The sequence below is a fragment of the Hyla sarda genome, chromosome 3 (assembly GCF_029499605.1).
Source record: "Hyla sarda isolate aHylSar1 chromosome 3, aHylSar1.hap1, whole genome shotgun sequence".
In the NCBI taxonomy this organism is placed as follows: domain Eukaryota; kingdom Metazoa; phylum Chordata; class Amphibia; order Anura; family Hylidae; genus Hyla; species Hyla sarda.
In genome coordinates this window covers 140,950,999-140,964,924 of record NC_079191.1, presented here as the reverse complement: position 1 = coordinate 140,964,924, position 13,926 = coordinate 140,950,999, and the positions used below count along the sequence as shown (strand labels likewise).

General features: G+C 43.5%; 1 protein-coding gene across 1 annotated transcript in view; it reads left to right on the top strand.

Moving 5' to 3' along the window:
- MECOM (MDS1 and EVI1 complex locus) overlaps positions 1 to 13,926 on the top strand; it is a 590,565-nt gene that overhangs the window by 288,303 nt on the left and 288,336 nt on the right. The window contains exon 2 of the mRNA XM_056565113.1: positions 1,460 to 1,797. Coding sequence (XP_056421088.1) covers positions 1,460 to 1,797 — 338 coding nt within the window. The remainder of the gene's footprint in view (positions 1 to 1,459; positions 1,798 to 13,926) is intronic.

Genomic DNA, 13,926 nt, shown 5'->3' with positions numbered 1-13,926 from the left:
TTGTCCATGTATTGTTAGCTGGATCATCAGATATATGTGATGGCACCCTTAGACCATGCCTGTCCATCTATTATTGGCTGGATCACCAGATATATGTGACGGCACCCTTAGGTCATGCCTGTCAATGTATTGTTAGCTCAATCGCCAGATGTATGTGATGGCACCCTTAAACCATGCCTGTCCGTGTATTGTTAGCTGAATCGCCAGATATATGTGATGGCACCCCTAGACCATGCTTGTCCATGTATTGTTAGCTGGATCATCAGATATATGTGATGGCACCCTTAGACCATGCCTGTCCATCTATTGTTGGCTGGATCGCCAGATATATGTGATGGCGCCCTTAGACCATACCTGTCCATGTATTGTTAGCTGAATCACCAGATACATGTGATGGCCCCCTTAGACCATGCTTGTCCATGAATTGTTAGCTGGATCACCAGATATATGTGATGGCATCCTTAGACCATGCTTGTCCATCTATTATTGGCTGGATCGTCAGATATATGTGACAGCACCCTTAGGCCATGCCTGTCCATGTATTGTTAGCTCAATCGCCAGATATATGTGACGGCACCCTTAGACCATACCTGTCCATGTATTGTTAGCTGTATCACCAGATATATGTGATGGCACCCTTAGACCATGCCTGTCCATCTATTATTGGCTGGATCGCCAGATATATGTGACGGCACCCTTAGGCCATGCCTGTCCATGTATTGTTAGCTGAATCGCCAGATATATGTGATGGCACCCCTAGACCATGCTTGTCCATGTATTGTTAGCTGGTTCATCAGATATATGTGATGGCCCCCTTAGACCATGCCTGTCTATCTATTGTTGGCTGGATCACCAGATATATGTGATGGCACCCTTAGACCATACCTGTCCATGTATTGTTAGCTGAATCACCAGATGTATGTGATGGCACCCTTAGACCATGCCTGTCCATGTATTGTTAGCTGGATCGACAGAAATATTTGACGGCACCCTTAGACCATACCTGTCCATGTATTGTTAGTTGGGTCGCCAGATATATGTGATGGCACCCTTAGACCATGCCTGTCCATTTTTTGTCAGCTCGATTGCCAGGTTTATGTGACGGCACCTTTAGACCATTCCGATCCATGTATTGTCAGCTGGATTGCCAGATATATATGATGGCACCCTTAGACCATGCCTGTCCATGTATGATCAGCCAGTCATTATGATGGCCAGCATGGAAACATACATATTCCTGGAAATGTTTAATCAGTGGTTGCTGAATCTGGACCCAAGCTCATCAGATGATTGCCAGACCAGAAATCACTAATTGTCAATAACTATTATTATCATATACAGTAAATGATGTCTTAAAAATTTCCATTATCAGGTATTCTTTATGTTACGTTTGTTATGTAGGAAAACAATATTATGACACTACATGCATTGCTAATCTTTATTTTCTATCAATCTACAGGTGACAATATTTCTACTGAAATAGATGGAGTGGTAAATGGAGAGTTGTCACATTTTGATGATGGGACTGGCACTACGTCAGGATCAAATTTTCCAGATCTCTCTTCACCAGCCTCTTCTAGTGATGAATTTACGCCTAAGGAAGGATCACCATACAGGGCGCCCATTTATATACCAGATGACATTCCAATACCTCCTGAATTTGAACTTCGAGAATCTAGTATTCCAGGTGCAGGATTGGGAATATGGACAAAAGAAAAAATATCAGCAGGAGAAAAATTTGGACCATATGAAGGAGAACATTGTATGCATCTCGAAAACTTACTGTCTGGTTGGGAGGTAAATAACATTGTGGATATTATTATTATTATAAAAATTGCATATATTAAATTGTTTAAATGTATTCTGCATAAGACAAGCCCTGCATTTATACTCTCAATCAAACATCACTGCCATGAGGAGGGTTTCACTAAATTCCACCACATTCCCTCCCATGTGGCTACATACCAGTCATGGCAAGCATCATTTTTTGTGCCGATTATTTTTCTGCTCTATGTAGCAAAGCATCAAGCTGAGGAATAGAGTATTGGATTTATTATCAAGAGCAATTAAAAAAAGATTAGACAACAAAATGACTACTATGACTAGTATGCCAGAAGGACTTACGCTGCTTGTAAATGAGTATGGGAAACAGAACTAACACTATTTAGAAGACCAAAGGGGCATCTGGCCTGATGCATTCTGCTGTTGAATAGTTATCTGGTCTATACTAGTATGTACTGTCAATTTTACAAGGCTGAAGTGGATCTCCAACTAGCTGAAGCCCTCTTAAGTTAACCATTTGATTCCATAATGTTTAAAGGGGTAATTGAGGAGAGCACAATAATGGTGTCTGGAAGATTTACAGGCCATTAGCACTCTACTCCTGAGTTTGAGTGAAACACTGATATTAAGGGAAAGTTACCTGAAAAGGTGGTATGTTTGAGCTGGATTGCATAATGTTTTAACCAATTTGTAGTGATTTCATAAAATGACAATTATAGTGTGATTATCATTTAAAACATTTTTTTTACATGTCATAAAGGCATGTCACAGGCTATGATTGATCAGGATCTGGGTGCTGAGACCCCCCCCCCCCCCACTAATCACTAGAACGATCCAGGAGAAGTGCTCATCTAAACGGTTCTTTCCCCATCTCTCTTCACTGCAGAAGACAAATTCTATAGAAAGTCTATGGGGCTATATCCTGCACTACCTCAACATAGTCTGCGTAGGGTGAGGGCATATGGAGCGTGTCTGGTATTCAGTCATGGTGAGCAGCATTTAGCAACATACTTATACAATGCTATTAGCCAAAGTGCATATATTTTCCATATCAGCTATGCTCTTACCCTTGTAAGCTGTGAAATCATATCAAATTCTCTAAATTCACCCCCCTTCCACCCTCCTCTTTGGTCTGCTTGGGACCAGACCAGAGATGTGTAGGTTTGTGTGTGTGTGTGTGGGGGGGGGGGCTTGATATTGTTCGTTAGACTTATGACTCATTAGATAAGGCAGCAGTGAGTCTGTTCTGACGAAAACTACTGTGACTGAGAATGGCTTCCTGATATCTGATAAATCATAAATCTATTGAGCAGTTATATGAGCTCCCCCCCCCCCTTCACATCACTGGTCTTGTCTTGAGCAGACAGGAGGGGAGGGGAAAGCAGGGGCGGGAGCTCTGCATTCAGAGAGTGTGATGTGATGTCACAGATTACAAGGAAAAGAGCATAACTAATATGGAAGATCTGTGCAGTATTGCTGATAGCATTATATAAATAAGTTGCTTTATTATCTTTTTTTACATAGTTTCTTTCGCTGGACTACTCCTTTAACCCCTTAAGGACCAAACCAATTTTAACCTTAAGGACCAGGCCAATTTTATTTTAGCATTTTCGGTTTTTGTACAAAATCAGTAATCTAAAATCACCCTATTTTGACCACCTATAACTTTTTCATATTTCCATATATAGGGTGATATAGGGCAAATTTTTTGCACCATCATCTGTTATTTTAATTGATAGCACATTTGCACATATAAGACTTTTAGATAATTTTTTAAAAATAAAATGTGACAAAAAAGCTGCATTTTTGGACTTTTTTTTATGTTTACGCTGTTCACCATACGGGATCATTGACATTATATTTTGATAGTTCGTACATTTACACATGTGGCGATACGAAATATGTCTATAAGAAAAAAAATGTTTACTCATTTAGGGGTAAAATGGGAAAAAACGGCCAATTTGGGGGAGGGGATTTTTCACTTTTTTTTTTACTTTTGATTTTTAAATTTTTCAACTTTTTTTTTACACTTTTTATGTCCCCATAGGGGACTATCTATAGCAATCATTTGATTGCTAATACTGTTCAGTGCTATGCATAGGACATAGCACTGACCAGTATTATCGGTGATCTTCTACTCTGGTCTGCTTAATCTCAGACCAGAGCAGGAGATGCCAGGAGACAGACGAAGGCAGGAGAGGGGACCTCCGTCCACCATTACAGATGATTGGATCCCCACGGTAGCGCTGTGGGCGATCCGATCATCTATTTTAACATGCGCACTGCCGTAGATGCCGTGATCTGTGCTGATCACGGCATCTGAGGGATTAATGGCAGACATCCGCGTGATCACGGATGTCAGCCATTACTGGTGGGTCTCCGGCTGCTGCTAGCAGCCGGAACCTGCCGTGTATGACGCGAGCACCGCCCCGATGCTCGCGGGCATACACAGGACATTAATGTACGTCCTGGTGCACTGGTACATTTATGTCCTTGGTCGTTAAGGGGTTAAATAAAAGAGACTTAATAAAAAAAGAAAAATGTAGTTGAAACAGCACCACTCTTTTCTATTGGCTTTGCTTGTTATATTAACGCACAGTGTAGCCAAAAGGAATGGGAAATAAAAAGGAAGGAATTCAATTTCTCCTTCCTCATGGATCCACGTCTGACTTTGGCTCAAAAACTGCAGAAAAAACCTGTGTGGAAACCTAGTCTTGCTTTTCTATAGTTTCTTGTTCAGCTATGGGCCAGTATATGCTCCACCATACCTTCTGTATCTAGCAACGCCTAAGTTTCTATCCACATCTGAACTCTGGTGAGCACTATATATATACAGGGTGGGCCATTTATATGGATACACCTTAATAAAATGGGAATGGTTGGTGATATTAACTTCCTGTTTGTGGCACATTAGTGTTTGTGAGGGGGGAAACTTTTCAAGATGTATGGTGACCATGGTGGCCATTTTGAAGTCAGACATTTTGAATCCAACTTTTGTTTTTTCAAAAGGAAGAGGGTCATGTGACACATCAAACTTATTGGGAATTTCACAAGAAAAACAATGATGCGCTTGGTTTTAACGTAACTTTATTCTTTCATGAGTTATTTACAAGTTTCTGACCACTTATAAAATGTGTTCAATGTGCTGCCCATTGTGTTGGATTGTCAATACAACCCTCTTCTCCCACGCTTCACACACTGATAGCAACACCGCAGGAGAAATGCTAGCACAGGCTTCCAGTATACGTAGTTTCAGGTGCTGCAGATCTCGTATCTTCACAGCATAGACAATTCCCTTCAGATGACCCCAAAGATAAAAGTCTAAGGGGGTCAGATTGGGAGACCTTGGGGGCCATTCAACTGGCCCACGACGACCAATCCACTTTCCAGGAAACTGTTCATCTAGGAATGCTCAGACCTGACACCCATAATGTGGTGGTGTGTGGTGGTGCACCATCTTGTCAGGTGTCAGGTCCGAGCATTCCTAGATGAACAGTTTCCTGGAAAGTGGATTGGTCGTCGTGGGCCAGTTGAATGGCCCCCAAGGTCTCCCGATCTGACCCCCTTAGACTTTTATCTTTGGGGTCATATGAAGGCAATTGTCTATGCTGTGAAGATACGAGATGTGCAGCACCTGAAAATACGGTAACTGGGAGCCTGTTCTAGCATTTCTCCTGCAGTTTTGCTATCAGTGTGTGAAGAGTGGGAGAAGAGGGTTGCATTGACAATCCAACACAATGGGCAGCACATTGAACACATTTTATAAGTGGTCAGAAACTTGTAAATAACTCCTGAAAGAATAAAGTTATGTTAAAACCAAGCACATCATTGTTTTTCTTGTGAAATTCCTAATAAGATTGATGTGTCACAATTCCAATTGTAAAAACAAAAGTTGGATTCAAAATGTCCGACTTCAAAATGGCCGCCATGGTCACCACCCATCTTGAAAAGTTTCCCCCCTCACATATACTAATGTGCCACAAACAGGAAGTTAATATCACCAACTATTCCCATTTTATTAAGGTGTATCCATATAAATGGCCCACCCTGTATATATGTACCATTCACTTTAATAGGACTAAACTACAGTACCAAACACAGCGTATGGACAAGAGTGTCGCTGTGTAAAGCTGATCTTTTTCCTGATCTAAAAAATAAATCAGACATGAATGTTGCTGGTTGTTCTGTAACTTTACTGAACAAAATATAATATTGGTAAATCAAAGGCAAGTCACTGTCCTGTTCATATAGCTGATCTCTCTCCCAGGTGACTGTAAGAAATGAATGCTTCCAAGCTGGTGCCATAGAGTCTAGTGACCTGTTTAGTTACCTTGGGCAACCTTGACTTGTTGGTGTGCTCTTTTTGTAAACCCTTCAGTAATTTTGCTAACTGATGCATAAAAATACTGTTGATGCATTCAGCCCCATGTCTAGCTTTAGTTTCAGGCGTTCAGTCAGCTATTGGTAAGAGAAACACACAAGAATGAACACAAGTCATGTTTCACAAACATTTAGATGTCTACGAGTAAATGGTCGACTCTGCATTAAAACAGTTTGTTTAGGAAGCTGTTGAATAAGTAGTTTGTGCAATTTTCATAATGATGTGTATGTTGTTTCATACTTAAAATCTAGTCTTAAATTGTTGTTTTTTTATTTTATTTTATTTTACCAAATCGTAAGCAGTTTTCACAGCAGATGTTTGTATTTTTAAGATACTTGATTGCGCACATATTTTCCTGAGGTTTCCCAGAACATACCCACCATATATCACCTCAATAAACACAGTACACACCATTTTTGGTGGTATATGCCACTAATGTATATTTGGGCTGGACATTTGTAATGTAAGTTGTGATAGTATGGTAACTAGTACTTACTTTCTTAATCTTCCTGATAGCTTTTAAACAGTAAAGTAAATAACACCTTTCTTTTTAATGATAGGACTTACCTCAAAGTTTTCTCCTAATTTATTCCTTATTTATTTTTTATTTTTTATTTTTTTATTCATCTGACACACTCCCCGAAGCTGAATAGTGATTGTCATCACTTACATCAGTCCCTGTTCCCCTTGTGAATCACAATCTAAATTCCAAATTTTGGGAGAACATTAGGGGGAACAAACTTTATATAGATATGCATAGATCCCAGACACATTCATCAAAACCTGTGCAAAGGAAAAGTTGCCCAGTTGCCCATAGCAACCAATCTGATTGCTTCTTTAATTTTGCAGAGGCCTTGTTAAAAATGAAAGAAACAATCTGATTGGTTGCTATGGGCAACTGGGCAACTTTTCCTCTGGACAGGTTTTGATAAATCTCTCCCGTTGCCTTTAATTCTTTTAGGCCTACCTCCAGAGTGTTGCTGATCTCTAACTTTTGACTCTAAACTGGAATATCCGTGACCCCAGCATATAATTGACAAGTTCAACTTTTTTGACATTTGTGTTTAGGCTGAACCCATTCTCCTGGCTCGGACATTGAGCCTAAGATATAAAGGAGAAAAGCAAAGGGGAGGCCTGGTCTACTGATCCTGTGATTCTGTGCTCGGACTCGCACTGACCCAGGTGCGTGGTCAAACTTGAAGAAAGGAAAAAAGTCCGGCATATGAAAATCCAACTTTATTTAGGCAATAAAAGCAGATGCAAACACTAACAGGAGCATCAGCAGGACATCTGGACACGTCTCGGATGGGTACACCACCCTTTATCACAGATGTGATAAAGGGTGGTGCACCCATCCGAAACGCGTCCAGATGTCCTGCTGATGCTCCTCTTCATGTTTGTATCTGCTTTTATTGCCTAACAAAGTTGGATTTTTGTATGCCGGACTTCCTTCCTTTCTTCATAAAGGAGAAAACCATCACTGACCATACAGACCATTATCAGGCGTTCCCCTATGGCTTGAGTACTCTCAGATTAGGCTACATTCTTTGACTTTCTCTAGAAGAATCCTTTTTGAGAAGGCAAATGAGTCTAGTAAAATCCCCAAAAATGTCAGGGAACTGTAATAACTTTGCAGATATTTTAGTCTATACTATCTCTCTTTATCATGCAGTTGAATGTTATCTATATAATATAATTGTTGGGGAATCAGATCATAATGGGTGGATGATACTGGGGGAAATGAAATTTATGGTGGAATAGTAGGCAGGAAAGATGATACGATTATACTCAGGGGAAGGAGAAAAGTTAATACTTTGAAGCAAAGGTAGAAGTTATACCTACCTAGCAGAGTAACATAATACCTGAGGTATGTCACGATGCCGGCTGGCAGGAGGTGGATCCTCTGTGCCAGAGAGGGATAGCGAGGACCGTGCTAGTGGACCGGTTCTAAGACACTACAGGTTTTCACCAGAGCCCGCCGCAAAGCGGGATGGTCTTGCTGCGGCGGTAGTGACCAGGTCGTATCCACTAGCAACGGCTCACCTCTCTGGCTGCTGAAGATAGGCGAGGTACAAGGGAGTAGGCAGAAGCAAAGTCGGACGTAGCAGAAGGTCGGGGGCAGGCGGCAAGGTTCGTAGTCAGGGGAGATAGCAAAGTTCTGGTACACAGGGTATAAACACACAAAAACGCTTTCACTAGGCTCTAGGGCAACAAGATCCGGCAAGGAAGTGCAAGGGAGGAGACTAGATATAGCCAGGAAACAGATGGGAACCAATTAAGCTAATTGGGCCAGGCACCAATCATTGGTGCACTGGCCCTTTAAGTCTCAGGGAGCTGGCGCGCGCGCGCCCTAGAGAGCGGAGCCGCGCGCGCCAGCACATGACCGCAGGAGACGGGAACGGGTAAGTGACCTGGGATGCGATTCGCGAGCGGGCGCGTCCCGCTGTGCGAATCGCATCCCCAACGGCCATGACAGGGCAGCGCTCCCGGTCAGCGCTGACCGGGGAGCTGCAGGGAGAAAGGCGCCGTGAGCGCTCCGGGGAGGAGCGGGGACCCGGAGCGCTAGGCGTAACAGTACCCCCCCCCCTTAGGTCTCCCCTTCTCTTTATCGGGTAACTGCCTCCCCTGGGATGAGGACACCGGGAAAGGAAGGAGGGATTCCTCAACGGCAGGCAGAACCGCAGGAGTAGGAATGGGGAGAGAGGGCAGAGGGCGAGACCTGGCACGGGGCAGTGTGACACCAGGACGAGGGCCATGAGGGGACACAGAAGCTTGCCTGGGAGGGGGGGAGGGGCATTTCCTGTGGCAGGCAGAGTCCTTAATGACCTTAGGGGGACCGGATACAGGAGGAACCACAGAGTTACGGCAAGGGTTACTGGGAACCGGTTTTAGACAGTTCTTGGCACAAGAGGACCCCCAACTCTTGATCTCCCCAGTGGACCAATCCAGGGTTGGGGAATGAAGTTGAAGCCAGGGAAGTCCAAGGAGAATTTCCGAGGTGCAATTGGGGAGGACAGAAAGTTCAATCCTCTCGTGATGAGATCCGATGCTCATAAGAAGGGGCTCCGTGCGGAAACGTATGGTACAGTCCAACCTGGCTCCGTTGACCGCGGAGATGCGGAGTGGCTTGACAAGACGGGTCACCGGAATATGGAATTTATTCACAAAGGACTCCCGAATAAAATTCCCAGAAGCTCCAGAGTCCAGACAGGCCACGGCTGAGAGGGGAGAGCTGGCTGAAGTGGAAATCCGAACAGGTACCGTGAGACGTGGAGAAGCCGACTTGGCATCAAGAGACGCCACACCCACGAGAGCTGAGTGTGAGCGTGCGTTTCCCAGACGTGGAGGACGGATTGGGCAATCCACCAGAAAATGTTCAGTACTGGCACAGTACAAACAAAGATTCTCTTCCTTACGGCGATTCCTCTCTTCCAGGGTCAGGCGAGACCGATCCACTTGCATGGCCTCCTCGGCGGGAGGCCTAGGCGCAGATTGCAGTGGAGACTGTGGGAGAGGTGGCCAGAGATCTAAGTCTTTTTCCTGGCGGAGCTCTTGATGCCTCTCAGAAAAACGCATGTCAATGCGAGTGGCTAGATGAATGAGTTCATGCAGGCTAGCAGGAGTCTCTCGTGCGGCCAGAACATCTTTAATGTTGCTGGATAGGCCTTTTTTAAAGGTCGCGCAGAGAGCCTCATTATTCCAGGAAAGTTCAGAAGCAAGAGTACGGAATTGTATGGCGTACTCGCCAACGGAGGAATTACCCTGGACCAGGTTCAGCAGGGCAGTCTCAGCAGAAGAGGCTCGGGCAGGTTCCTCAAAGACACTTCGAATTTCCGAGAAGAAGGAGTGTACAGAGGCAGTGACGGGGTCATCACGGTCCCAGAGCGGTGTGGCCCATGACAGGGCTTTTCCAGACAGAAGGCTGACTACGAAAGCCACCTTAGACCTTTCAGTAGGAAACTGATCCGACATCATCTCCAGATGCAGGGAACATTGGGAAAGAAAGCCACGGCAAAACTTAGAGTCCCCATTAAATTTGTCCGGCAAAGACAGGCGGAGGCTAGGAGTGGCCACTCGCTGCGGAAGAGGTGCAGAAGCTGGCGGAGGAGATGGTTGCTGCTGCTGTAGCTGAGACTGAATCTGCTGTAGCTGCGACTGGAGTTGCTGAGTCATGGTGGTCAAGTACGACAGCCGGTGATCTTGTTGGGCAATCTGTCGGGCTTGCTGGGCGACCAGTGTGGGGAGGTCGGCGACAACAGGCAGAGGAACTTCAGCGGGATCCATGGCCGGATCTACTGTCACGATGCCGGCTGGCAGGAGGTGGATCCTCTGTGCCAGAGAGGGATAGCGAGGACCGTGCTAGTGGACCGGTTCTAAGACACTACAGGTTTTCACCAGAGCCCGCCGCAAAGCGGGATGGTCTTGCTGCGGCGGTAGTGACCAGGTCGTATCCACTAGCAACGGCTCACCTCTCTGGCTGCTGAAGATAGGCGAGGTACAAGGGAGTAGGCAGAAGCAAAGTCGGACGTAGCAGAAGGTCGGGGGCAGGCGGCAAGGTTCGTAGTCAGGGGAGATAGCAAAGTTCTGGTACACAGGGTATAAACACACAAAAACGCTTTCACTAGGCTCTAGGGCAACAAGATCCGGCAAGGAAGTGCAAGGGAGGAGACTAGATATAGCCAGGAAACAGATGGGAACCAATTAAGCTAATTGGGCCAGGCACCAATCATTGGTGCACTGGCCCTTTAAGTCTCAGGGAGCTGGCGCGCGCGCGCCCTAGAGAGCGGAGCCGCGCGCGCCAGCACATGACCGCAGGAGACGGGAACGGGTAAGTGACCTGGGATGCGATTCGCGAGCGGGCGCGTCCCGCTGTGCGAATCGCATCCCCAACGGCCATGACAGGGCAGCGCTCCCGGTCAGCGCTGACCGGGGAGCTGCAGGGAGAAAGGCGCCGTGAGCGCTCCGGGGAGGAGCGGGGACCCGGAGCGCTAGGCGTAACAAGGTATTTTTGGGGGGAGATAAGACTTGCTTCCTAATACATTCCTAATATATACCCCTTGATTGTTTAAACATAAGAAATATTATTCACTTTATCTGTCAATATTCTAAGTTATGGCAGATCTGTCATGCTGTATATGGTAATAAACATTGCAGTATGAAGAGCAGAGGTGATACAGTTTACAAACATTATTATGGTGCTCCGTTAGCTTTTCTTTTCATTACCTTCATGATAACTTTGTTATTTTGCCCGTATCATTAATTGTCGGCTGAGTAGATAGTACCTGGGTTTCATCTTCATGTAGTGGAGGAAGTGACAGAGAATCATAACTCTTTTCAATTGGTAAACATGTTAGAGACATTTATTGCGAGGTTTCAAAGATGACATGGCTTCCTTTAATACAGTTGATGCCATTAGGTTAAACCGTCAATATGTCACCATGCAATTGACTGTAAAATGAAATTGATTTGGTAAATGTAAGTGAGATGGATCTGTTTGCTTTCATCTGTTTGTGAATGAGTGAAGAGGTGATGTCACCAATCATGGAGCAATAAAGAGGCAACTGATGGATGGCTGAAAATCTATGCCTATGTGCCATGGTATTGTAAACATAATAATATTTTTTCCACAAAATATAGAATTAATAAAAATTATTTGATTTGATGGTATATTCGGATACCTTAAAACACTGCTTCTGACACCCTAAGGTAGGTCTCACTTTGTTGGATTTGATTGGAATCATCTGTATGCCTATGAAGAAACAGTAGATGGTTCATGGACCTCACTAAAAACCCTATTACTGCCTCAGACAAATAGACTGCCACGGGCCCCGTTCTCCTTGTGTTTGACATTGCACTCTTATTTTTCACCTCTATACTTATCCCTACTTCGTACTTAACCCCTGAGTATTCTGCCCACATTGTTGAAACAGGTAAGGTCACACAGGTTAGGGCTGTCTACAAAGTGATAGCTCGGGGCAGGGGTTGCCCTTTTTAGGAAGATTTCCCCAACAGTTCCCTATGCAAGCAGTGTAAGTCTACAGCACTTACATGTAGGGTATTCTATGGTGAGGTTATAACCTCATTTATTGCATCTTCTCTTTCTGTGACTACTCTTTTCCTCTCTGTTTTATAACAGTCCACCTTGTTCAATAGATCTTTCAATGACTCAACTAAAAACAGGTGAGATATGGTTTTCCATTACTGCACAGTAAATCTTACCATCACTTTTGGTCATCTATTTCTGATTTTGCAGAAGTGACTCCACATTACCTATTTTGGGTGATTGTCTGTGTTGTGTTGTAGGGGATTTTTTATAGAGTTAGAATAAAAGTAAATTTTTATCACAGACTAGCACCCCCTTCGGCAGATTTTCTTCATTCCTTGCTGTAATTTGGTGATTTTTCTCCATCTATTTGAACTGTTGGGGTGGGGGTTTATTTTTTTTATTTTTTTATTACTTAGTGGTCGGATGATGTGCACTGTGGCTTGTAGAGAGGTCATAAGTGGGAGACCTTGTCTATGACATTCATAAGCCCTAATAGGGCATCTGGACAGGGGTTATTTTCACAAGACCTCCCCCTAATCTTTAAACAAGAAGAACCACTACTTCCAAAATGAATAATGAAACAACAAGATAAACTTTTGTCATTATGCTTGATATAAGTTCTTATTTTATGTTTTAGATGTTGCTGTAAATATTTAAACATACGGGGATAAGTAGAATGTTACTATGTCACTATTATTAGCTGGAGTTCAGAATTGTGAGAAGAGTCGCGAGCACAAGATGAATCAGCAAATCCATCATCTATCATGATTTCTAAACAGAGCCATTGTGTTTCAGGGATAGAATGAAATCAGTGATGGCTTTTTTGTTGAACAAAGGGACATAAGCCTGGAGAGACTATCAAAAGCTCTTCAGACATTTGATTTCATTCTTGTTTTCTTTCTGGTCCAGTCTTTGGACTTCAGTTTTAAATTCGCTTTGCATACCATAGCTGTGTGAGTCTTTTCAATTATGTGACTCTCTATCATTTCCATTATTGCAGGAAAAAGGGCCAGTGTCCTATTAACAAGTGCTAAAGTTCAGGAACTCTTAAACTAGTTTGCTTGGGTCACAGGTGAAAGTAACTCTTTCTATAGAACAAAGGTGTGTCCTGATAGCAAATAATGAAGATCATACAGTATGTAGTGTATACATTATAAACTGAAGTTAACATGCTTGCAGATCAAGGTCTTTGTTATGACATTTGTGTGCTTCAATGGACACATTGGTAATCTCAAATTATGGTTAATTCTTGTCTCACAAAGGTCCTGTGCTTTGGGGTACAATCAATGAAGACATTTTTTTTTTTAAATAATACTGTCTGCCTGTGGCCTGGCAGATTTATTATACTTTACACCAGAACTCGACATAAAAAGTTAAAGGGGTATTCCAGATTTTTTAGCTCTTAGTCTAGTTAGTCTTCTCAGTCTAGTTACTAATATACTTCCCTTACCTATGTTTGGTGACTGGTATTGAATTTCTTTTCCCCGGAAGTTTATTTTTTAAGTCTACAAAATGAGTGTTGTCTCAGACTTTTCCCAGCTTGCTGTGCAGCCCGAGACAATACATCATTTAATTAAATGGCTGCCATCTAATACTATTTTTACCCTTTAACATCTACTGCAGGACAAATGTAAGGCCACAGTTTTCCCTTTGATAACTGCTTATTACCTGGGGTTTATGAAGCCAGATCTGGGCATTCAACTGAGCAACATTCAGC